General features: G+C 39.4%; 1 protein-coding gene across 6 annotated transcripts in view; it reads right to left on the bottom strand.

Moving 5' to 3' along the window:
- Window positions 1-26,522, bottom strand: part of LOC140484682 (very long chain fatty acid elongase 5-like) — a 74,486-nt gene that overhangs the window by 20,969 nt on the left and 26,995 nt on the right. For 5 of the 6 annotated variants that reach the window (XM_072583298.1, XM_072583296.1, XM_072583297.1 and 2 more), the window contains 2 exons: window positions 26,200-26,370; window positions 11,127-11,803 (listed from right to left, as the gene is read on the bottom strand). In XM_072583298.1, coding sequence (XP_072439399.1) covers window positions 11,249-11,803; window positions 26,200-26,361 — 717 coding nt within the window. In that variant the 5' untranslated portion in view covers window positions 26,362-26,370 and the 3' untranslated portion in view covers window positions 11,127-11,248. Of the gene's footprint in view, window positions 1-11,126; window positions 11,804-26,199; window positions 26,371-26,522 lie in introns of those variants that run through there. The other variant, XM_072583299.1, reaches the window with a different exon arrangement.

The raw sequence follows: 26,522 nt of genomic DNA, 5'->3' as shown, positions 1-26,522 counted from the left end.
CTTCCCATTACATTTACTGGGGACACTTCCTCAGCTCTCCTGCTCCAACATCTCCACTAACTGCTGTTCAACCCACTTGCATCACACTCAAACACTGCCATTGCCTCATTACAGGAAAAAAACTAAGCAAAGAGGACCCAGATCAGTTGGGGGTGGTGAGCAGAAAAGAGTGGGACCACTCATTAGTGTTTCTGCTGTTCTCCCATTCATGCTAGTGTTAATTTACTCTTAATATCCGTAAGTCTTGTATCCCTCTTATACAGATAAATCCCTCTCTTCTCTTATGCAGACACTAGTGATATCCAACAAACCTCTGTCGAGAAGTGACTTATCCCAGAGACTCTCAGTACTACTCCACCAATAAGATGGAGACTAAATTCTCAGATGATGCACAAAGCTATCCAGATCCATCTCGATTTCAATATGAACTTCAGATCTTCCATCAGTCTACATCAGGCAGTCATTTGATTTCATCTACAAGAAGCCCAGTGCAAAATGAGAAATCTTCAAAATCTATCCTTTATGTTCAGGCCTTAGCCATCAGAGATGTTTTTTCCTTTTGCCTTTTTAATATATACATATTTTATTGTCTTTCGTGTTGTGTGAGTGTAGCTATGAGATTAAGGGAATGTAGTTCTAATTCTAGATTTGAAGTTAACCATTATTTGCTGCTTATTTGAAGAATACGTTCTGTGTTATATTAAAAAGATTATTTTTGACTTTATTAAAGAAGCCTGGTAAAAGTCTCTTTTATTCTGGACATTCAATGAAAACGTTATACTAACAATGTGATTGGTGAAGAAGTGGGCCTTGGTTACCAGTTTATTATTTTTTTCACAATTGTAACACTCAGATAGAGGAAAGATAACTTTCCTCCTCCCACCCAAAACCAATAATGTGTCTTGGAGTGTTCCATCTGATAGGCAAGCTTTTCAGTAGCCTCAATACAAGATACAGTATTCAGTTGTTCTGCCATGATGAATTTCCTGTGAAGAATCTTGTCAGCTATGAAGTAAATATCCTTTGACTAAAAAACTTCAGGTTTCTAGAAATATGTACAAGACTTTTTTGTTAAAACTCAACTCTTAATTACTCCATTTGTGAATGAAACAGCCACCTGTTCCACCAACCACCAAAAAAGGAAAACAAATGTACCATAAATTGGAATCCTCTGTTACCTGTACTCCTTCAGAATTCATATAACAGCAAAGGGGTTATTTGGACAATCATGCTTGTTGCATTTTAGGTTATTAAAGAAAGTAGCTACAAAGATAATGGAACAATCTCAATGGATCTCAGGAAAGATATTATTGTGGTACTGCGTGAGGAAGTGGGATCGGTGTCCATATTCTGGGGCAGCACGGTGGCTCAGTGGTTAGCACTGCTGCCTCACAGACCCAGGTTTGAATCCAGCCTCAGGTGACTGTCTGTGTGGAGTTTGTGCATTCTCCCTGAGTCTGTGTGGGTCTCTGGGTGCTCTGGTTTCCTTCCCAGTCCAAAGATGTGCAGGTTAGGTGAATTGGCTATGCTAAATTGCCCATAGCATTAGGTGCATTAGTCAGGGGTAAATGTAGAGAAATGGGTCTGGGTGGGTTACTCTTCAGAGGGTCGGTGTGGATTTGTTGAGCCAAAGGGCCTGTTTCCACACTGTAGGGACTCTTTAGATTCCAAATGGCCTCTTCTGATTCCAGATCTCCTCACAGTACACCATAACAATTTTGCACTCTGGGCCCAAGAATCTTGGCAATTATTAAGATGTCTTTCCTTAATCCACTACTCCCTTTACCATAGTCGGAATCCTCTGTTACCTGTACTCTTTCAGAATTCATGCAACAGCAAAGGGGTTATTTGGAGAATTATGCTTGTTGAATTTTAGGATAATAAAGGACATAGTTACAAAGATAATGGAATAATCTCAATGGATCTCAGGAAAGATATTATTGCTACAGAAGGAATGCAAAGTAAACTTCAAAATAAACCACCATTGAACGTTACAAAACATTTCCTTGTCTACTTACAGCTCAGTGTGTAAATGTGGCAACTCCAAAGCACTGTCTTACAATGTTAACTCTGAAAAATGATTCAGAAATGCAAAGGCCAGGTGATGCTCTTAAGTTAGCCTCTGATTAGATTCACTTACTTGACCTGACAAGGAGACAATTAGTGATTGCTCATAATTGCTTAAGGCTATATTTTGAAATGTTTATTCTGAGATAAAGAACGACCTGCTGACAAAATGCTAGTTAATACTGGATGGGTAGCATTACTGAAGCAGTGGATGAATGATTAATGCAATTGCCCCTCATGGGGCCCCACATTCAAATAATTGTACTCCATCCTCAAACTAATGTTCTCTATCTGCTCTGCATGCAATGGCAGAGATTTTATATCGTTATTTCCACAGTTGACTTTGGATCAAAGATGGCAAAGTTTCAACATTGTGTACTTGTAAGTGATGTGTGGACTCCAACTGAGATGCAGAAGGATCCCTCATCTATGTGTCCCTGATGACCTCTCAACCCTCACCCCAATCGCTATTTCTATTCATCCTCTTTATAGAACTCTAATGTCCCCAGTTTACACAGAGCTCAGAACTTTATGACTTTCCATATCCTTGGACATGCACTCTTCCCATGTGGAGGTCACAAGGGACCATGGCCATAACAACAGCCCAATCCCAGAACACCCCATCCCTTCCTATACGCTATGTAATTCCAACCTTCTTTCTTGAATTGCATCCTTTCACCACCATAATTCTCTCAGCAATCCAGTCCAATGAACTCTAGTCCCAGACTTGAACTTCCCACTCTCCCATGACTCCATGTCCTGCCCCTTGGTAAGCCCACCCATAATTAATCACCAAATCCTGTGACTTACTCCTTGGACTGGCTTGTGAGGACAGTCACAACTGAAAACTGGTCAGAACCTGGACTGATGTCTCAACATCACTTCAACTGACCTCCCCTGTAGTCTCTGCAGGACTATGACCAAATCCTGAGACTGGGAAGATAACAGATCCTTCAACTCTAGTAGGATCTAGCTGACACTAGCCAATCCCCTGGATTGGAATCAGTCAAGACACTGACTGTGAAAGCATGCCCTGGCTAACTATAGTCCCCTTTGATCACACTAAGGACTGGTCCCTTTGACTTTCAGACAAAGGTATTTGTCTGAAGCACATGCAGTGTGTTTGATGAGTAAGCTGCTGGCATGTGCTGTAGGTATGACATTGCCATAGCACAGTGCCAGACAGCAACAGTTTAACACCTTAGACTGTTCAGTGCTGCCAGCTGTGATAAGCTACCTGCCTCTCTCTGCACTAGAGCACAATGCAAGCCACAGAGAAAACAGCCTTTGAGTAATTGCAAGTTGAGTGAGTGCTAAGAAATGAAACCAAAAGACATCAAATGTATCCTGTGTAGATCCAGGAAGTGCAGGTGTGTTCCTATACAGAAAGTGACTTGGAAAAAGCATGCAAATCATAAGCATTTCTGAATTCCAAAGAGAAGTCCTGAAGGACTGAAGTGGTATACGAGTTGGTTGTAAAGCAGCCACAGTGAGGCCAGTGATTTGCTGATGCTGACCTTTTGTGCATGAATAGTGTAGGAGCAGGGTCCATGGAGCATACAGGAACATTGTAGGGAAGACGTTAGATGAAGGCCTGGAGAAGCAAGCGGTAAGCTGCAGCCTCCTGGTAACTGCTCAGACTTTCATGTTGAGATGTAGTACCATCTCATTTCTTGGTGAAGGAGGGGAGTAATGTAGGCTACATTGAAATGAGGTGAGTTTGGTTAATAATAAGATGCAATTGCATGGAAATAAGGTAATCACTGCTCATAAAAGAGATTCTGAACACGCTGTTTATACATGAAGGGGAACAAAAGAATTGCTTTTCGCAACATTGAGATTCTCATTTTTTCCTTTTTTTTCCACATTGCCTACATTTCTCTTCACTGCCCACACTGCTCCAGGGAGCAGTCAATTCTGCCCATTAGTTGATCCACCAGTGCATATTAAATTGCCCAAAATTTCCTAAATTTCATAATTATGATGAATAAATAGTAATTTTCTTAAAACATATTTTTCTTACATCAACAATATACTTGAAGTGCGGTTACCAGTAGTACCAATAAAATGATCCCTTCGGAGTATTTGTACCTCAGTCAATGTTCAATAAGAATTTAGGAGTGAAAAGGAAAAATAAAGTCTCACAGTTAATATTAAACACAATTATTTCCTGGAGAAAATAGTTAATGTGTGAAGGATAAGATGTGGACACATTTGATGATGAATTTATATAATAATGTGAAATTGCTCAATATGTTTTGTATTCATTGGAATCTTTAACGTTAATCATTAAGGAAATTTGCCATACCTGATTCGAATGATGCAACCACCTATGGAAGTGAATAGAAATTAGGCTGGTTATGCATTTATCTAAATTTTAAAATGGTAATTAATAATAAAAAAAAGTAGTCGTATGTTAGCCACTGGCTGCACGTTCCCATTTTGACATCACTTTATAATTGTATAACATATGTAGACAACAGCCTGGCTTCATTCCGTGGTTATATCAATACAAATTCCGCTGAAATCCAGAATATTAAAAAAATATAATTTGTACATGTGTTGAATTGCAATGCTTTGTGCAGGCTTGTGTCCATTTTTATAAACCATTTTCACACATGTAAATTTTAAACTAAGGTGATTTGGTGTCTCCAGGGAAATTCCATATATACGCAAAATAAATACACAATTTGTCATGTTCCCAGGGCTTGAAACCATAAAAGAAAATATTGCATTGTTACTATAAATACATTACTCAAAAAAGCAAAGTACACAGCAATAATGCCAACAGAAAATTGGGATGGAACTTGAGTGTAAAACTTTTCTATAGACATATAAAAGAAATAACTCTTTCCATGGAACTCAGCAAACTGTCTACTTTTGAATTATAACAAACTACTGAATTTTTCAGTGTTTGCTGCATGCATTTAACTAGAAGATTTATCAAAACCCTTCAAACCACAGGAACGATGGTCATTAGCTCCATCCTTGAAAATAAAGTCAGTGAAGCAACTTTCAGCAGCCTAAATAGTCTGTGCAAATCAAAAGTGTAAATTTTTTTTAAAATCTGTTATGTCAAAAACATCTCTACTGTTACAAACACTCCAGAACCTGCTACTCCAGCATTTTGACCCTTTTGTCAAACAAACTGGCACAGACCTACAAAACCTCAATTCGTCATTATAAATGACAGATTAGAGAAATGTTTGGCCTATCCAATCCTAATTCATTGAAACTACAGGCTTGATTCTAACTCTGATGGGTGTTATGTTTGAGGGATACAGGGAAGAGCAATAAGCAATTCACATGAACGCGTGAATGTAAACCCAGGCCCATACAATTTTCAGCTGCCAGCCTTTGCATCTGCCTCCTGTATTGGACCACCAGCCCACAGGACTCATGCAATTGTCAACAACTTCCGTGATTCAAATTGAAGCTCAGCTCCACCTCTTATAGCGAGATTGCAAGCTCTGCCTGTGTTTTGCATGCAACAAATATGTCTGCAGACATGAATATAAGGGCTGACCCTAATTTTTTGGATGCATCCCTGTTCATGTGAATGAGGAGCTAGGGACTACACCTGCCACCAACAATAATTGGGGGAGCCACGATTAATCAGAAGCTTAACTTCAACTGCCAAATAATTATGGCAACAGAAGCGAATCATAATGTGGGAATTTTATGACAATTAGCTTTTTGTGATTCTTTATGGGATGAGGACATTACTGGTGAGGCCAATTTATTGCCTGTATCAAAGTGCCCACAGGCCAATTAACAGTCAACCATATTGCTCTGGGTCTGGAGTCACATGTAGGCCAGACCAGGTAAGGACAGGAACTTTCCTTCTCCAAAGGGCATTAGTGAACCAGATGTGTTTCTACGATCATCATTCAACTTATATATTTTAATTCAAATTCTGCTATCTACCATGGTTGGATTTGAACCTTGGTCCCTAGGGCATTATGGTGGAATACTAATCCAACAACAACCCCGCTATAGCTATGTCTCCATCTCTTCACTGTCACTGAATCAGAAACCCATAACTCCCTCCCTAACAGCACTGTGGGTGTACCAACAGCCCATGAACTATGGTGGTTCAAGAAGGCAGCTCACTGCCACCTTAAGAACAATTGATGATGGGCTTGTCAGTGCCACTCACCTCCCTTGACTGAATAACAAAGGAAATACTGTTCCTGAGAGGTGGCTGAGGGACTCAGAATTTGAATTCAAAATAGAAAGAATGAGATGACAAAAGTAGCAAGGGTGGTTTCAACTCTTCATCTCTCTTCTCCTCTGAAACTCTCTGTCAGCTCTTATAATTATCATCTCTTTTTCACTTCCTTGCACCATTCTTTTCTCACATTCCAACACTTGTACAACTACTTCCAGTCCTCCTTACACATTTCACACCACACGATTCCTTTGACAGTTATCACCTCCCAATCACTGTTCCATATTATTTCTTCTATACCTTTAGCATTTTTACAAAATGAACAAAACCTCACAACACACAGTCTTTATTCAGGTGAAGACTCAATTAATGGTAAGGATAGAGGCGGTATTTGTGGAAGAGACCCCAATATCATTGAGCTGACACAGACAGCAGGAACCACCAGAGGTCAGGGGATCCAGCCTAAGTATGAGCTTCAGAGAATATAATGTCATGCCTAATTTGCTCCTTTCATTCAACTCAGCTCCCATATATCAAACTTAGTAAATTTGCCGATGACACAAAGGTAGGCAGAGTTGTGGACAGTGCCAAAGGATGTTGTGGGTTACAGAGACACATAGATAAGATACAGAGCTGGGCTGTGAAGTGGCAAATGGAGTTTAATGCAGAAAAGTGTGAGGTAGTTCACTTTGGAAGAAGTAACAGGAATGCAGAGTATTGGGCTAATGTAAAATTCTTGGCAGATGAACAGAGAGATCTTGGTGTCCAGGTGCATAAATCCCTGAAAGTTACCACCCAGGTTGATAGGGTTGTTAAGAAGGCATATGGTGTTTTGGCGTTATTGACAGGGGGATTGAGTTTCAGAGCCATGAGGTTATGCCGTACAAGACACTGGTAAGGCCACACCTGGAGTATTGTATACAGTTCTGGTCACCGCATTACAGAAAGGATGTGGAAGCTTTGGAAAGGATTCAGAGAAGATTTACTAGGATTTTGCTTGTATGGGAGGAAGGTCTTATGAGAAAAGGGTGAGGTAACTGAGGCTGTTTTCGTTGGAGAGAAGAAGGTTAAGGGGCAACTTAACCGAGATGCATAAGATAATCAAAGGACGAGATAGGATGGACAGTGAGAGCCTTTTTCCTTGGATGGTGAAGGCTAACACAAGGGGACGTAGCTTTAAATGAGGGAATGACAGACTTATGACCAATGTAGCGTCTTTACTCAGAGAGTAGTGGGGGGGGAGGGGGCGGAAGCAGCTTGCCTGCAACAGTAGTAGACTCACCAACATTAGGGACATTTAAATGGGCATTGGACATACATATGGATAATAATGGAATGGTGTAGGTTAAATGGGCATCAGATTAATTCCATAGGTTGGCGCAACATCAAGGGTCAAAGGGCCTGTACTGTGATGTAACATTCTATGTTCTACGAGCAACTTCAAGCTGTATGCTCCAGGCTGTTACCTGATCCTGTGCAGCTTCTCTGACAATTCTTCTCCTAGCTCTTGTCCTTTGAGAGCCTTCCCAAAATGAATCCCCATAAAGAAGAACAGACCACGGTAGAGGACAATTTCCCTCTGAGGAGGGACACCATGAGACACTTTAGCCATCACAGGCATTGGATTCTTGTGGATTAGAAAGCAAGGTAGAGGGGAGTGGAAGAACACCCAGAAGAATGGGCACCACTGGAGCAACCAGACAGCAAAATGGAGGCCCTGCCGGAGGGCAAAGTCATCTCCTAATTCTGCTCAGGATGACAAGGGATTGAGACATTCAGAATCTAGCTATGAGTTGAACTTTTCAAGCTACATATACAGACAAATCCACGAGTATTGGAGCTGTGTCAGGGCGTCTCATCAATATAGTTGGGTGTGTGGAAGGTCTGATTCTGTGCTTACATCTTGCTTGACATCATCATGGACACAATGGTGCAAGGTGTGGTGAGAAGAGAGGAAAGTGGGATTTCAATATAAAAATAGAACATGCTGGAAAAACTCACCTGTGGAGAGTGAAACAAAGTTTCAAGTCCAATATGACTGCTCTTCGAAATGTTGGAATGAATGAAAGACGTGTCTTTGCATTTGTACATTGAAACTCTAAGGATATTGCAATGGGACTAGCACAGCAGAAGTCCATGCTGATATGATGTACAGTTTTGGTGGAAGTAAAAATGACTGCAGACTCTGATCTAAAGAAAGAAGACAATGCTGGATGGATGAATAGGAAGTTTAGATACCTCAATTACTTTCTACCAACTGTTCTCCTTTAGACAAACAAGAGATGCGAAGCTCAGTCTGAAGGCAGTACCACAGATGAAATGATAGTCGCATGTATTGACCTTATTCAGGATGTCAGCATGTCTACATAAAGATGATCCCAACTCCCAACTCCTATTGCTGTCAGAATTCCTTACCATTTTTCCAGCCTGTAGCAGTCCTTGTAGGTTTCAGCACCAAAAATGACTGGCCATAAGTATCTCTTGCATTTACATATGAACAGCCTTCCATAACTTGGCTGAGATTCAAAGGGAAACACCTCAGTTAAGTCCAAAATGTGATGCATAGCTTGTATGCTCCATGTCCTATATATCGACAGCACAGCACCCCATGCTTCCCAGTCACCTGTTATATTCTGAAACAATAGCCTGCGGTGATCTTTCAAATTTTTCTCCATTCCTAAAGAAGGGAACTAAGAGGAGCTGCAGGGGTCTGACTGAAGGATTGTAATGCCACATAGAGTGTAGAGATCTCGATCTGAAGGCTGGAAATGCTTCTGGTCAACCAGGCAGCAGAGGATCCTATGATCTAGTGAACGGGATATGAGAACTGACTTTTCTAGTGTTTCAGGATATCTCATAGATCAACAGTCTTCCAAGTCTTGTCAACTACCTGAATGCAAGCTGAACATCTGCAAATCAGAATTAAAATACCTTCACTGGGTTGAGTTGAAAGCTAGGTCTTGCAGTTTCTGAACACAGGTCAGAATGACCAACTCTCGCTCTTGATGTCTTGTCCGCTCCCAGTGACTAATTTGGTGAATTCTCTCCCTTTAGAACTACCTTTCTGTTTGCATATACCATACTTTCTTTACTTCTCTATAAATCAAGCTAAACTTGATCTGGTAGTCAGCTGTTAACTCCTGAAATTCTCTTTTTTGCTTCTGCACAACACATTTCCATTCAATTAATTTGTTGGAAAACTTATCTTGGATCCATAGGTTTATTTCCATCGATTCTCAGGGGTGCTTTCCTAAATGAGGAGTTATAAACATTTTGAATGCTTGTTAACCACTGACATCCTATTACACTCCAATTTCTCGTTGTCATCATAGCCTTGCGTTCAATTGTGACAGCCTCTACTGTTCATTTATATGCATCTTTTCTGTTACTTTCCAGTAAGAAGTACTGTTCAGGATAGGTTGATTTTCTTTGCTATTAATTTTCTATCCTGTTAGTCTTTTTTTCCCTCCTGCTCTTTACTTGTTTCTCACTGTGTCAGTGTTGGTGCCAATCTAATTCAGACAGAAGTTTTTCCAAAGATGTACTACCTTCGTTATTGCCTCTATATTGATGTATCTGTCCAATTGGTTCTGGAATGGAGTGCCAAAAATAATTGTGAGATCCTACACTTGGAGTTTACACTTCAACCTATAACCTAATTCCTCAGATTTCATCTTTCAGATTTCATCTTTGAGCACTGCTTCCTATGAATTTGATGGCCACATGCAGCTGATGTGAGAATAATGAACCTAACCTTCTACAATTCATCCAAGTTTGAGAACATTGTCAAGAACGGTGGCACGGTGGCACAGTGGTTAGCACTGCTGCCTCACAGCGCCAGAGACCCGGGTTCAATTCCCGCCTCAGGCGACTCTCTGTGTGGAGTTTGCACGTTCTCCCCGTGTCTGCGTGGGTTTCCTCCGGGTGCTCCGGTTTCCTCCCACACTCCAAAGATGTGCAGGTCAGGTGAATTGGCCATGCTAAATTGCCCGTAGTGTTAGGTAAGGGGTAGATGTAGGGGTATGGGTGGGTTGCGCTTCGGCGGGGCGGTGTGGACTTGTTGGGCCAAAGGGCCTGTCTCCACACTGTAGGTAATCTAAAAAAAACTGTGTCCAGTCAGTAAATGAACAAACAGTAAAGACAATACTTGAATGTTTCAAGTTCCAAAAAGGAGTTAAATCCAAACCTAGAGTAAGGAACTGGAGAGTACAGAATTATGTACAAGTTTGTAAAGTGTAAGGATGTGCAACATTCTATGAAGTAAACTATACTGAGATTTGACAAGAGTTCAATCTTCAACTGAAAAATGCAACAGAGTGATTCAGCCCTATTAATGGTGCATGTTAATAAAATAGTTGTTCATTAACATTATCACCAAGTTCTTCACAGAACTAAAGTATTAACAGCCTCAAGACAGGTGATTGGTTACAATACTTTCAATTTGAATCACATATGCTTTCGTTGGTACATAATAATATATAATTCCTAATTAAAAAAAATAAATATTGTCTGGAAATGCACCAGGTTACTTCCTATTTCCTGCTCTATTTTCAGCAGAAGCCCATCAGCATTAATGGCAATTTGCGTTAAGGTTGCTTTGGAACCCTGTTTTTAAGAGACGTATAGAATCAGCTTTAGTTGATTCTTGCTTCAGGTTTTTGGAAATGTCCACTCTGCGGCACCTTCTCCCACCGACACCTAGGAGGCCTGAATTCATCTGAAGGAAATTGAATAAATTGTACCAGCTTGTGCTTTATCACATAACAGTAAAAAGACATGTGAAGGTATCCAAAACACAAACCTAAAATAATAGGAACAGGAACAGACAAAAGAAACTATCTGAATTCGTGAGTAAAGACACAAAAAGCACATTAATTTCTTTTTTATTTTCAACAACTACATTTTAAAAACAATTCAAAATATTAACACTGTGCCAGACTGTAAATCAGCCATTATAATTAGAGGATAGGAAAACAATGTTAAAATCAAATTTCACAATTATAAGTACATTTAGGTCGCTTTTTTGGAACTAAAAGCCATACGATAAAAGTTTGAGAACAGTCCTAGCATTGTCAAACCATACAGGATACTGTAAATACAAAATCCATGAAAGAGATACCCCCATGTTGCAAGGATCAAGTCCAAAAGAAACTGAAGAATTTGTAATTGGGTCATTCTTTTCTTCCACGCAGGTCGTTGGATAGGGTTCAACGCACTCTGCCCATAGTAGAAATACAGGATGACATGAACGAATGAATTAAATGCAAGGAAAGGAGCGATGGCTGGCCATGGGTAGTAATGGTAAGTCAGGTCACTAAGGACCAGCATGCTGCAGTGATGGTAGACATGCAGAAAGGAGATCTGACGCTTTCGATGTCTTAAGATCATGAAAACTGTGTCAAGCAACTCCACATTTTTAATCAACCAATACATGAAGTAAGCATGGTACAATTCTGGGAAGAACTCCTTTTGAAAAATGGAAGTTGTGATGCTAAGGCCGCGCAGGAAGAGCAGTGTGATGTAGAGGCTCATGATGCTACAGGCCATGTTATAGACTAATAGAATCTGCAGAATGTAACAAACACAGACATTTACAAGGATTGGTAAGCAGCAACTATTCAAATCACATTCTGTTCAACTTAACAAATGACAGTGCCTAAGAAAATTGAATTAATTTGGCTTCCAGCAACATAATTATGAAAATACATTTTAGGTTGAAGAAAAACTAGATGACTTTTAGATTTGAACCTATGAATTATTTAACCAGAGGCTTCTATATTATATTATTTTCCTAACACTGATTGTAACTGTCCTTCCGAGCACAACTCACTTACTTTCTCCAACAGTATAGCTGTAATCTTTAACTTGAAGTTCTGTGACTGAGGTACATCCTGAACCTCTGTTAGTACTTAGTACTATTGAAGCAAGATCCTGACTGCAAAACCAACTCCACAGCCATGTTATTCAATCATAATAAAAGCTGTTCAAGCAAATGATTACACTTGTATTACTCTCTGGCTATGAAAAACTTTTTTAAAACTTTTGCATCATTACAAATGGTAGTATGAAATTTTAACAATTGGACAAACTGGTTGAGTTCATGGCTTTATTAATTGTAAACATTAAGGCACAGTGGCTCAGTGGTTAGCACTGCTGCCTCAGCACCAGGGACCAGGGTTTGATTTCACCCTTGGATAACTGTCTGTGTGGAGTCTGCACATTCTCCCTGTGTCTGCTTCGGTTTCCTCCCACAGTCCAAAGATGTGCGGATTAGATGGATTGGCCGTGCTAAACTGTCTAGGAATGTGCAGGCTGGCGCGTTAACAATGGGAAATGCCAAGTTGCAGGAGGGGGGTGGGTCTGGGTGGGATGCTGTTCGGACGGTCAGCGTGGACTTGATGCTCTGAATGACCTGTTTCCACACTGTAGAGATTTGTTAAAAAGAGGGAAGAAGCTAGGATTGCTCTCCTTTGAGCAGATTCTTGAAATGTGGTCAAAATCAAGAAGGCTGTTGGGGAGAAACTGTTTCCACTGGTAGAAAAGAGTCAGCAACCAGAAGATACATGCTTCGTTTTGATGCCTTTGCTCACTAATTAGGATAGTTTGTCTTGTTCTTCCTTATTAAATCTTTTGGAAAATTGACAAACAAGCCTGGGAATTAGGAAAATGTCCTTTTGTACAAATTATGCATGGCGCAATGGGATGGCAGGACTGATGTATGATGAGAGACTGCATAGTTAGGACACACTCACCGGTATTTAGATGAATTGAAGGTTGAGGGTTGTAGAAACATGTAAAATTCAAACAGGCCAAGACAAGGTAAGACATGAAGGATGTTTTCAATGACCAGGGAGTCCAAAACCAGGGGTCACAGTCTAAGGATATGCCATTAGGACTGAGATGAGAAGAAACTTTATCACCCAGAGAGCGGTGAGGCTTTGGAATTCTCTATCACAGAAACTACTTGAGGGAAAAACATGGTTTCAAGGAGGAGTTAGAGATAATGCTTTGGGTTGAAGTAATCAAAGGCTATGGGAGAAAGCAGGAACAGGTTGCTGAGCTGGATGGTCAATTATGGGAATATTGAATAGTGGAGTAGATTTGAAGGGCTGAATGGCCTGTTCCCCCTCCTATTTTCTATGTTTCTGCCTGAATCAATAGCAACTTTCAAATGAGATACACTTGAAATGAAAACATTTGTAAGACAAGAGCATGGAAAGATGGTGAGGTAGTTGGCCGTTTGAGTAAGATGACCAAGACACCAAGAGCTGACTCGCCATACTTTGTTTTGCATGATTTCACAAATCAAACATAATGCACGCACACATTGACTGTCAATTATTTACACTTGGCAACTCCTTTTTGATAAGCTGCCAAGACCAGTCATGTCTCCATGTGTTTAATGAATGCCTCAGAAATGGAAAATTTCAAAGAGCTAATCCATTTAATAAGTTTAAAACATGGTGGCAGTAAGCTGGTAGTGAATTACATGTATCCAAAAAGAATCAGAGTTTAAGGAGGTATAGTCACTCAGCAATCCTACACATGGCAAATTCCAACCCCAGTTCAGTGTTCTGGGAGGGAAAAAACAAAACTCTCATATATTCTGCAAAATAAAAGGATCAATGGTGGCTCAATGGTTAGCACTGCTGCCTCACAGCACCAGGGACCCAGTTCAATTCTACCTTCAGGAATCACACAACACCAGGTTTTGGCCCAACAGGTTTATTTGGAAGCACTAACTTTTGAGGTGCTGCCTCTTCATCAGGTGGTGGGTGCTTCAGAAGAAAGTGAGGGCTGCAAATGTTGGAGATCAGAGTCAAAGAGTGTGGTGCTGGAAAAGCGCAGCCGATCAGGCAGCATCCGAGGAGCAAGCAAGTCGATGTTTCGGGCATCCTGATGAAGGACTTATGCCCAAAACACCAATTATCTTGCTCCTCGGATGCTGCCTGACTGGCTGTGCTTTTCCAGCACCCCACTCTTTGACTCAATTCCACCTTCAGGTGTCTGTGTGAGTTTCCTCCGGCTTCTTCCCACAGTCCAAAGATTAGGTGGATTGACCATGCTAAATTGCCCATAATGTCTAGGGATGTGCAGGCTAGATGGATTAACCATGGGTAAAAATGTGGTTACAGAGATAGTGGGGGCGGGTCTGAGCGGGATGCTCTTCAGAGGATCGGTGTGGACTCGATGGGCTGAATGGACTGCTCCCAAACTGTAGGGATTCTATTATTCTAAGAAACAACGGCTGAGTTAATCTACTCTCATCCATTCAGTAATATTATGTTACAGCGTGATGTGTAATTTGGGGGCATGTTTCATCACGTTTGGGAAATGACTGACAATGATCCCACTCTTTAATGCACATTCCTTAAAAGCAAATGAGGGAGGAGGCTCTCAACTTACCACCTGAAACTGATTTTCAAAAATGAAAAGATATAGAGGGCACAGCATAGGGGCTTCAGCTTGTAACACACTGCCAGTTCCCACTGTACTCAATAATCATCAGAATTATGATCTTGGAGGAAAGCTGTTGGGTTATGGGGAGCAGTAGTGGGTGACAAGAGGTCGTGATGAAAAACGTACATTTCTGCAAGGCTGCAAAAGTCTTTAAGTGCTTTTGGAGTTTTAAAAAAATACTTTTATCTGCTCAGGCTCAGAATGCAATCAACAGCTCTCACCTCCATGTGACAGCAGCACTAAGTACAAGATGTTAAGCTTGCCTTGAAGTCACATCACATGTGCTGACTGTACACAGGCTTCTGAATTGAGAGACAGCTCTTACATGGTGACTGCACTGCAGTACAATAAGCAACTTTCAGCTGGTAATATCCAGCTGACAAACGCAATTTTAAAAAGCAATAATCGGCTCAGGTAAATATCTTACTGTCCTGCTGATGAAATCAGGTCAAGCTGTATAGTACTGAAATGATCTACACCAGAAATTGTTGTCAGGGTGTTACATAATTAATATTTAGTTAACTTGGCATTTTACCCCTCAAAAATGTCTGTCACTGCTCTCCCTAATTTCCATGAACAACTAGCACAGGATAGTGGTGCAATTAATTTAGGGTGATCCATAGTTTCCATATCTGACTAGAATTCCTGAGTAGACAAGGCTGGATTTTTAATCTTTCTTATTACCACCAGACAAGGTCACAGTGACCTCCAAGTAACAAAAAAATGCAACCTCCTGTAATACCATATCCATTACAGAGAAAAAGAGAATCAGGGTAATAAATTAGGCCTCTCTGGGGATTGCAGCAGCTGTCAAGAAGCAACATCCAGAAAACAGCAGATATACAGCAGCAACGGACATTTTAAAACATCAAAGCTTGTAGCTACGATGCGAGCACAGAAAGGATTTATGCAGCTCTTCCTTGTACTTGAAGTAACTTTGCATCCAAAATTAATAAACTTCCAGGACACTCAGTTGGAAAGTTGCAATGACCAAATGTCAGCAAGGGCATGTTGGTTAGTGAAAGCGGTCTTTATCACAGTGAATGGCACTTGCATTGCCTGTGAACCCTGCCCATTTCAATAAAATCTACGCCTCGAAATGACTATGAGATTTGAGTTAAGATTAGATTCAGAAGTATGTAATTCCATGCTGCTTTTGACCCAGATTGTCTACGAGTGGCTAAAAATCAAGAGGTGCCGTAAGCAAGGTAATTACATCTGTAACTCACACCCTTGCCATTTCTGATAACAAGCAGGGTCATTTATTTGTTTTGCCCTCATTTCCTATAGTGAAAGAGTTAGCAGCACTGCATCAAAGTGAGCTGATTGACCCAGAGAGAAGGTCAATGTTAATGGAGAACAATGGAAATCGGATATCTCAAATACAATAGCCCAAATATCTTCTAATGTCATTGGCCCGATACAGCAAAGATTTACTGCATAAATACAGATCAACTTTTCAGGGATATCATTCTCGGTAGCTACAAAATGATAAAGTACGTTGTATAGATTATAGTAAGACTACATTTAACCAGCAATATTTTGTTCGGAATAAAAGTACCACAGCTGAGAAATTTTGTATAAGCCCTTAACACATTCATCTGACATTTGTTTGTGCACTATTTAACAGAGGCATTAACCTATCCTTATTTGAAATAAGCTGTTAAATTGGATAAAGCAATGCTACATTAAGTGTTCACATGCTAATATTGTGCACAATAATTTTTCAACTCATAGAATCCAAAATGTAATATTTGCCTTTTGAAATTAAGAGTTCATAAAATTTGTGGGGATAAATATTCAAATTGACACTGTTACAGCTAAGTGTTTAATTAAAAAGGTACAATTAATGTTGGAAATTGGTGTTTTGAATTATTAATAGTTTCATATTAATTATTAATCCTAAAATGGTTGATAAATTGGCTATGGTTCCCACTGAGAAACTCCAGCCTCCTGGTTTCCTGGGTGCTCCCTTCCTTGTTCTACAACACTGGACTTCCCAGTTGTTTGGTGCATAGACAAATGATAGAACCTGTTCCTGATACCCTTGGCTTTAGTGTGCAGACCCACCTGTATCTTAGAATGAAATGGGTTTAGAGATCAGGGATAATTGGATCAGGCCATGCAGACTTAACTCAGTTGCTTGTTAAACTCTTGTATTCCAGTCTTATTTGCAAGCTGCTAGTAGGAATTCTATTGCACATATTTAAGGTGGAAACTTCCTATGTAATCTTAAAAGATTCAAATCATGCCCTCTTGCCAGTGGTAGCATTTATGTGTCCCTGTTGGGTGGAGTGCATAATTACAGCTTGACAAGTTCTGTTCTGAATGTGGACATAGGAATTAATAAGGGAATAACATTCACTGGATGCCCATGTAGCTTTTAACAGTTTCAATACATTATAGGAATGTAATTTATAAAGTCAGAGTAGAACACTGTGCAAAATTAGCATTGACAGTCTGGTTGCACACACATTGGGGACTCTGGCATTGTTTGAGGATTGAGGTATTTACTAATAGTAGTTGGGATTTGCCTGGGTAAAGGTGCTGCCTCTCTGTCACATTCCCTTTATGAGGCTGCAAGGGATATTCTGTCCAAATCCTGCCTTTCTTAAAAAGTGGCCTACATATGTCTGGGAGGAGTCCAATTTGTGCTCATTGCAGAAAAGACTCCCCTGGTGACTAGATGCCTTTTGAGTTCCAAATACATATATTACCCATTTTTGTTTTAAAATAGGATTCATGACGGTAGATACAGTGCTGCAAAATAAAAACTGAAGAGATTGCCTGGTATTTTCTACGCAAACAGCCTCTCTATTATAATAGCAAACCTCAGTGTGTATACAGAATATAAATGTATACATATATTTTATGGAGTCATATAATATCACCACCTCTTCAATTCTAATAGCCACATAGCTGTGCCTCATTAAGTCTAAAACTCAATAAAACCTGATTGAAAGGAAACAATATTCACTTAATAATCATCCACAGCCAATAGTAATTCAAACTATGAACTTTGAATAAGTATTTTCAATTAAAAAAGGAATATTAAGTCCTGCTACTGCAAGCATAAAATCATTATAAATTATTCCAATCATAATACTTAGCAACTACTGCTAACCTATCACTAGATTAGACCAAAGTATAGCAGCATCATTCAGAAATGTAGTGTGAAATGTCCTTTCAATCAGCAATTTTCTTAAATTGATTTTATTGAGAAACACTGCAGATTGGCTGATGATCTTTGTTGCAAAAGTAAGCACAAATTGAGAACTAATATCTCTAGTTTATAGAAATTTAGATCCAAACAGATGGCATTTTGGTGGAGAAAAGATGGTGTTTGAGGAAATATTAAAAATAGTGTGTTCAAGTGGCAGAAATTCTATCAGTGCACAAGTTGGTTCAGAATTAGAGTCCATCTGAGTTTTGAAGTGGCAAATTTCAGAGATATATATTTCACCAGGAGCTGTTTTTATAAAGGTACAGCATGTTCAACCCTCACAAACACTGATTGGTGGAGATCATGTAAAATTGAAACCTTTCCTCATTGAAACAAGCACCATATTACTGATAATAATTTATACTGATCCGAATGGTATACCGCAGTTTCATACCAGTCCCAAAATTGGGTGAAATTCAGTCCTGAATGACAATTACACAGGCTTCCAGAGAGAGCAAATGTTGAGAATCATGGAGACCCTTTTTATACTACACTTCAGTGCAGCCTTCTCTCAAACGAGAGTAGTGTGTTCAGTTAAAAAAAATACAAATTATGTCAGGTGTTCCAACACATTTTTACTTAAGAAAATTATTAATTATAATATTTGTTGATCCTTTTTGAATAATAGATACTTTCTTCTAATCTAAGAGCTCGCATCAATATTTTACTAACAATATTTCGCATTTATGCAGCATCTTTAATGTTAATTTAATGTAAAAGTTTCCAAAGCATAATCAGACAATTACATCTTATCAAATACCTTCAACTGACATACCAATATCCTTAATAACCCACAACCTGCTGATACCACAATGAATTAATGAAAGTATGAATTGTGTGTTGAAAATAAACTGTATACCCTTGGTATAATTGCATATTTTGCCCTGATTTGTCACTTTAAGTCTTGGAGAAAGTGTCACATCTGCTCAACTAGAAGAAAGCAAAAAAAAAACCAAAAGAATGCAGATGCTGGACATCAGAAAAGAAAACAGAAATTGCTGGAAATACTCTGCAGGTCTGGCAGTATCTGTGCAGAGAAATCAGAGTTAACATGTCAAATCCAGTTATCCTTCCTCAGAGCTGATGATAGCTAGGAAAACATTGATACATGTGCAGAAGAGTAGGGGGAGTTGGGGAGAGTAAATGATCGGTGCAAATAGAGCTCAGAGAGAGAGAGAAACACAGTTGGACACACAAAGAAGTGGTTTTCCTAGCTACCATAAGTTCAATGGAACATCACTAGACCCGAAACATAACTCTAATTTCTCTCTATATGCGCTGTCAGACCTGCTTGGTTTTTCCAGCAATTTCTGCTTTTATTTCAGAAGAAAGCAAAACTGGATCATTAATCTCAAAATCAATGTCAACGGTTTAATCAACAATCAATATTAATAACATGACATAAAATTACCATGTGAAAAAACAACTTCACTACATTTACATGTCAACCAAAACTTTCATCCACAGATACTTCCCATAATTCCAGAATTTATACTTAAATTTGCTCCTTCAATATTTCTGTGATGATCACACACAGTGTAATGGTATCTGTCAATCTCCTGTCTGCTTTGTATACATAGAGGTGGGTGTGGGTTAAATGCTCCTCAGAGGGTCAGTATGGACATGACAGGCTGAATGACCTGCTTCCACACTGTCAGGATTCGATCATAAAAATCCTCTGCATCAAACTGCCTCCCTTGCTTGGCAAAACCCAGCTGCCTGCCCCCCGCCTGCCCCCCCCCCCCGCCCACTCCCCAACCCCCCCCCCCCCCACCCCCCAGCTCACTGCTCCAGGCAACTATGTTTGTGCTCTGATCCTGTAAAATCCTCAGGGCACCAGATTCATCCAACAACACCCAACTCCAAAACCCATCCCACCCAACATGCTCCAAATTTTCACTCAACAGTCAGAAAACTTAACCGTTACCTCAACTCCCCAGCCGCCCCCTTCCCTCTACTCATCAAACTGAAGATGGCCTCCACTCTTCCCATGGCTCCTTGAGATCAATATGCAAATACAAGGAAGAGTAAGAAAATAAGTGAACAAAAGAGTCAACAACATCATAATAGGAAAAGTGCAGGAGAACAGCAGAGCAAAAGAGAAGCTATGGAACAGATAGTGCCAAAGACAATAGGAGATGGTCAAGAGAAGAGACTTCCTACTTTATCTTTCTCAAGTGAGGACCACAGAAGATCAATATGTTAGAACAAACACTAGCTAGCAGATAATTTACAGCAGTAATTCAACATGGGAATTTAGCTGACAATCTCAGAGTGCCTGAGCTTTGTTTCTGTATTTATGGTATTACCAAAAATACTCAATTGAAAAGTTGGCTTGTAACTAAGTGCTAGCCAAATAGGGACTGCAGTTAATAATTCCAAAATAAATAACCACCATATATGGCCCTGTGTACTGCAGCTCTACCATGCCGACACGCTGAGCTACAGAGTATCGTGCCATCAGTTTGTGCCTGCACTTTTATCTGGCACTGAGTCTCCAATCTGAGTTGATGACTTGCCATTAGAGAGATGGGGGAAAGATTTTGAAAGAAGAATCAGCAGAGGATTTTATATGCAGTCAGTTATTGAGTGACAATGACAGAGTCTACAAACAGGTTGCTGCCTACCTCTCTACTGTGATGCTGGGACAGCAATGGAATAGGAAAAAGAAAAAAAAATCTCTTTGTTGGTGTAGATATGCTATTGCAGTCCTTGAAGTGTTATCCTTCCATTAATGCTTGATGGTACTTTGGCACTATGTTACTGTATTTGAATTTCAAATTATTCAAAACACAATCTGAAAACACTGAGCCTTTTGTGTTTTATTCTCAATCTTCACTTTTTTTTTACACATGTAATATTCAACATTCTAATTTTCTGGAACAACATTTATTATAGTGAAATTAACAAATGCACACAAGGCAAGCTTCAGCTCAAATTCTGTATAAAATGGGTGATATTATTCTAAACAGTGCATTAGGAATAAATCAAACGTGGCTATTGTTTAGAAAGAAAAGAGAAGAAACACATTGCGACAACATTACTAAAGTCTAAAATTAAACTATTTTTTAAGTGTATGGGAAGCAAGGGAGCCATTAGCAATATAACTATGTAACACTGCGTCCAATACTAACTCAGATAATGTATCATATTCTGGTACACTGCTGAAATCAATAGCCTCGGGAAAAAAGGGATTTCAGACCCAGGCTGAATTTATCAAACAGATTTAGACAAGATGGCCGGTGTCAAATGTTTATACCACTCTGACTATGTTACACTTTCTCTGTAGTTTACGATCATCTCCCAGCCATTCATAAACATGTAACGTCAGTGACTAGGAAATGACACCAGATTTACTGCTTTATTACTTGGCATCTACAACCAAATAAATATAAAAGGAAAAAGAGAGAAATGGGGCAACAGAGAGAGGCAGGAAAGGACATCAGAGAGGCAAGTGAACTGCCTGCGAATGCAGAAAGCAGCTAACAGTTTAGCATATATGCTGCTTCTAAATAAAATCTTAACTCAATTCAGGCTTCAATTTGTTTTATAAGTTTAGCGAATAAAATGTTATGATTAGGTTTTGAGCTGTACTCAATTCTTTTGATAATAGCTATCTGTCCATCAAAGATATCAATAACACTGTCATATGACAGGTTGTTTCATGGAAGTAGACTAGTGTTACTTGACAGGACTTCAAATATTATGCACCTACTAAAAAAAAATCCCAGTGGACCTTTCTGGATCTGTGTATTCTACAGATCAAACACTTGGGATTAAATTTTACCTTTTATTAATTAAAATACAGTTTTTGTGATTCTTAAGGTTAAAATGCATTTGATTAGTTAACATGGGACTAGAAGGATGAATAATTACATACAATTGCACATATCACATAAAATGTGCTTTTAACAGTAATGTTAAAATATTTCATACACTTGCACAGGCAGACCTGCTACAGTCCAACCTGTGTAGATTAGGACATATTGTGATGTAATTTTAACCCACATTTTTTATTTTGCTTTTGCTCCCGAGTATGTAGAACTTTGCAGGAAACAATGCAATTGGTACAATGTCCTGTTTGGTACACCCTGAACCTCTGCAAGCCTCAGAAGGCATTGTGACCATGTAGGTCATTCAAATTGAGCCCTGCTCAGTCTTAACCTCATTATCGGTCTTGGCACCCAAATTTGGATGTCAGTCGTAAAAATAAACTTTGGTTAATTTTTATCTACCTTCACTTTGGACTTAGGGGCCAGTTCATTCAGCACTAACCAGGAACCCATAATACTACACATTATATTGGATGCTATATTTACATATTAAGCCATTGGGAGCATTCTGGGTCCATTCTAATGCAAGCTTTTTGCATGCCTTTCTTGGCCTGAAATGATACCCGGCACTCACAACACATTGTTGCTTTACAGTACATATAACTCATTAGGCTAAAACTTGCCTATCCCAAAAGCAACTGCAAGTCTTTGTTCAGAGGAGAAAATTTAGATAAAAAGTTTTGTGTTTGTCAGTTTGCTAAAAGCAAAAAAGGGGTTTTAGTTGATATTTATGCTTCAATTTTCACTCACATTGTTAGCACAAGGCCTTATTTATAATCTACACGAACTCCACAGCACAATCTGCAATCCATCAACCTCATTAATCTATCAGAACTTGGTTTCGACAGCCAAGGACAAATGATTAAATTGCCACTGTTACTGTAATTAACATGATAACTTTTCTTGGAAAATAAACATATTGCACCAATCTGTATATTAACACACCCTGCCTGTATTTAGCATGTTTTTGTGGATAATTTGTTGCAACAATGTGCAACTGTTACTTAGGAACTCAACACAGCAGCTGATTACAGCCGAATGAGCAATGTGGCAATAAAAACTTAGAAATGAATTAGTGTATTACAGAAACACATGTGTCTTCACAATTAATAAATTCCACTCCATCAAATTGTGATTTAATTATGCATTATGTATGTTAGGCATGAATCATTCATGTGCCTTATTACCCAAGTGGGAAAATAGCAAATAGACATATCAACAGGATTCAGAACTGCTTTTTGTCAAATATAACAGTGCGAATAATCATTTTTAAACCAAAAACTTACAACTGATACTAAATCTAATACACATTAAGTTAGGTTTATATGAAACCGGTCAAGTTTAAAGGTAATCATTGGCACAGTAACAAGTCTAACAATGCATGAGTATATTTTTTTTAAATCTCAGCCTCTGAATGACTAATTCTGAATATTAGTGCTACATAAATGGAAAGCAAACACTTAACACCATCCATGAAGAATAAAAGACAGCAGAACAGAAAACCTCAATAGAAAGGTAGAAAGCAAGATAGGAAAAATAATGTACTTTTACAGTACCTTTCAAAACTTTAGAACATTCAAAGGCATTTTACAGTCAATTAAATCCTATTGAAGTGTAATCAGTGTTGTAAAGTCAGAATACGGCCAGAAATCTGCGCACAAGCTCCCACAAACTGCAATGTGATAATTAATCTGTTTTTATTAGTCATGTTGGCTAAATATTGCAAAGGATAACAGGAAGAACTCCCTTGCTCATCTTGAAAATGTTATGGTCTCTTTTATGCCAATTTGAGAGATAAGAAATGATCTTGGTTTAGCATCTTATCTGAATTGATGGCATCTCTGATAATGCAGCACTCCCTCAGTGTTGCAGTGGAGTGTTAGCCTAGATACCTGTGCTCAATTCGTCAAGTGGAACTTGGTCACAACCTTCTGATATGGGGATAAGTGTGCTAAGCTATGGTTGACACGCAAAATGTTGCACATCTCCTATTTAAAGATACCGCCAATTGAACCTGTTAACTAAGAACTTAAATGTGAGACAAAAGCAATTTTAGATTGTAGTTATGGCTGAAACCCAAAATGCATTTGCCTTTGTTAGACACTGGCATTTTAAAGGCAGAGAAGTAGCAACTAAGGAATATACCCGTGTGGCCATATCAGCCGCATATAACCAAATCAGGCGCAGCAACCATCGACCACCATGGGTAGGACTGACTCTGTCAATAAGGGGGTGCAAAAGTTTAGGGCATGAAACCAATTACCTTAAAATTTCACACAGAACCATACGTTTTAGAGTCATGGAAATGTATAGCATGGAAACAGACCCTGGTCCAAACCATCTATGCCAACCAGATACCAAAAAATAATCTAGTCCCATTTGCCAGCATTTGGCCCATATCCCTCTAAACCCTTCCTATTCATAAACCCATCCAGATGCCTTTTTAAATGTTGCAATTGTACCAGCCTCTTCCACTTCCTCTGGCGGCTCACTGCATACACGCACTACCCTCTGCATGTTAAAGTTGCCCTTTAGGTCCCTTTTAAGTCTTTCCACCCTCACCTTTAAACCTATTTCCTCTAGCTTTGGAGTCCTCCACCCAGTTTTGTAAAATGAACAAAATTAAATTTAAGAATCAATAACTAATTAAAAGCTAAAGTTCATTTTTATTGGCCTTGCAAATCATGGTTGGGAACCATTAACTCACAGGATGATACGGTGGCTCAGTGGTTAGCACTGTTGCCTCACAGCACCAAGTTCGATTCAACACTTGAGCGACTGTCTCTGTGGACTTTGCACATTCTCCCCGCGATTACATGGGTTTCCTCCGGGTGCTCTAGTTTCTTCCCACAGTCCAAAGATGTGCAGGTTAGGTGGATTGGCCATGCTAAATTGCTCATAGTGTCCAGTGATGTGCAGACTAGGTGGGTTAGCCATGGGAAATGTAAGGTTACAGGGATAGGATGGGTTTGGGTGGGATGTTCTTCGGAGTGTCAATACGGATCTTATGGGCTGAAGGGCCTGCTTCCACACTGTAGGGATGCTATGATTGTTTTAACAGACTAGAAAATAGCACAAATAGGCAAATGATCAGGGGGAAATAGCACACATTTATAGCACATTGCTCCCCTCTGCTGCAGAGGATACTTTACATTTGCAGTTGGTATCCCCGTCCAATACCTCATTTACACCTTCATTAATAAGCATTCATAGGCTGTTCATCCATTTTCAAAGGCGAGGGGGGGCTTGCATTGTGTGCGGAATTGATCCGATCTTCCACTGCCTCCAACATGACTCACAGCACCACACACATACACACTTTCCAGGAGGACATTTTTGCACAGTAATCTGCAGTGGTAACCCTTTTGCCTCCAGCCAGTTAGCCAGAACCAGAGCCAGTCACTCCACCGGCTGAGAGAGAATCAGCACAAATGGAGGCTCTACACTGCACCCTTTCTGATTTGCGTGGCTCAATTTTCCAATGCCCACTCACCAACCGACTTATTAGGAGAGATCTGCAGCCAATATTTTAAGAAAAGCCTCAGGCAGCTGTCTTTGAATTTTTAATGATAGAATGGAGATGAGTACCCCATCTATTAACTTAGATTATTAACTGTGATCTGTGCATAGGCATGTTCCTCAGGAATTAGGTAAGAATATATAATTACAGCTTTGGGGATACATTAACCCAGTGGTTTTGTTGCTGGACATCATCCAAATATAAACGAAGTCCAAACATTCATATTTAAAGTTTGTTTAATTGTTTCATGCTCATTCCCAGTTGTATTATATTCCAGCAGCACACTTACTGACCACTTGGTTTCTAAACAACCTGTAATGTAAGGGACTCGTTAAACTAATTAATGAAAATGGTCAGTGTTGTTACGTAATTAGCACTTGTCAGAAATCCCACTATAATCGATACATGCAAGATTGTGGTTACATTCATGCTTTTGTCAATTATTGTGAGTGAAGCAAATGAGACTATTCATTGACACATCAGATTAACTCAACAGATTCAAACAATTTGATGTTAAAAACAGCAAACACTGGGAATACCCAGCAGGTCAAACTGATACCGTGAAGAGGAAAAAAAAATAGCAAATGTTTCAGTTCAACGATCTGGTGTTTTGATGGTCTCAAAGAACTAGAGTATGATTATCTCAAAGGCAAAACAGGCCTCCAGACTCAGAAACAAAGTTGTTTATCAATTGTGTTTGAGGAAAGCATTATCGATTTACTGAATTCTCACTTTGATTGTGAAATAACTTTATTTTTAACACTGCATTATTACCTATCAAGAGTTTCTTCATTTCACTGAGAATTCCAGACAACAAAATATGACATATCCTAACCAAGTTAATTTACAGTAACTTGCTTCCCACCCTGATGGCTGCTGGATGAGTGTACTTGCAACCGCAATCACAAGGAAGCAATGTCCTCACCTTCTGCAACTCCAGAGGCTTTGTGTACTTCTGCCAGTAGGTGGAGAAGATGATCATTGCAATGTAGAGACAAGCCACTGGGATTGACTTCAAATTCAGAACACGGGTATAAAAGCTCCCTCCGGTGGTCAGATCCGGATTAACAGACTGTAACTTTTCCATGGTTGATTGCTGAAAAGCAATGTGTACACAGAGTTAGGCACTATATAGAAGCTGCTTTCATGTACACTTTATGGGAAAATAATTTCAATACTCAAAAAGGTTATCAGCTAGTTTTTAAACTATTATTCTTGAGAACTCACTATTTACAAAATCAAACTTAT

Source organism: Chiloscyllium punctatum, chromosome 13 (genome assembly GCF_047496795.1).
Source record: "Chiloscyllium punctatum isolate Juve2018m chromosome 13, sChiPun1.3, whole genome shotgun sequence".
Lineage (NCBI taxonomy): Eukaryota > Metazoa > Chordata > Chondrichthyes > Orectolobiformes > Hemiscylliidae > Chiloscyllium > Chiloscyllium punctatum.
Note: the sequence above shows the minus strand (reverse complement) of the source record. Positions and strands in the feature narration are given on the sequence as shown.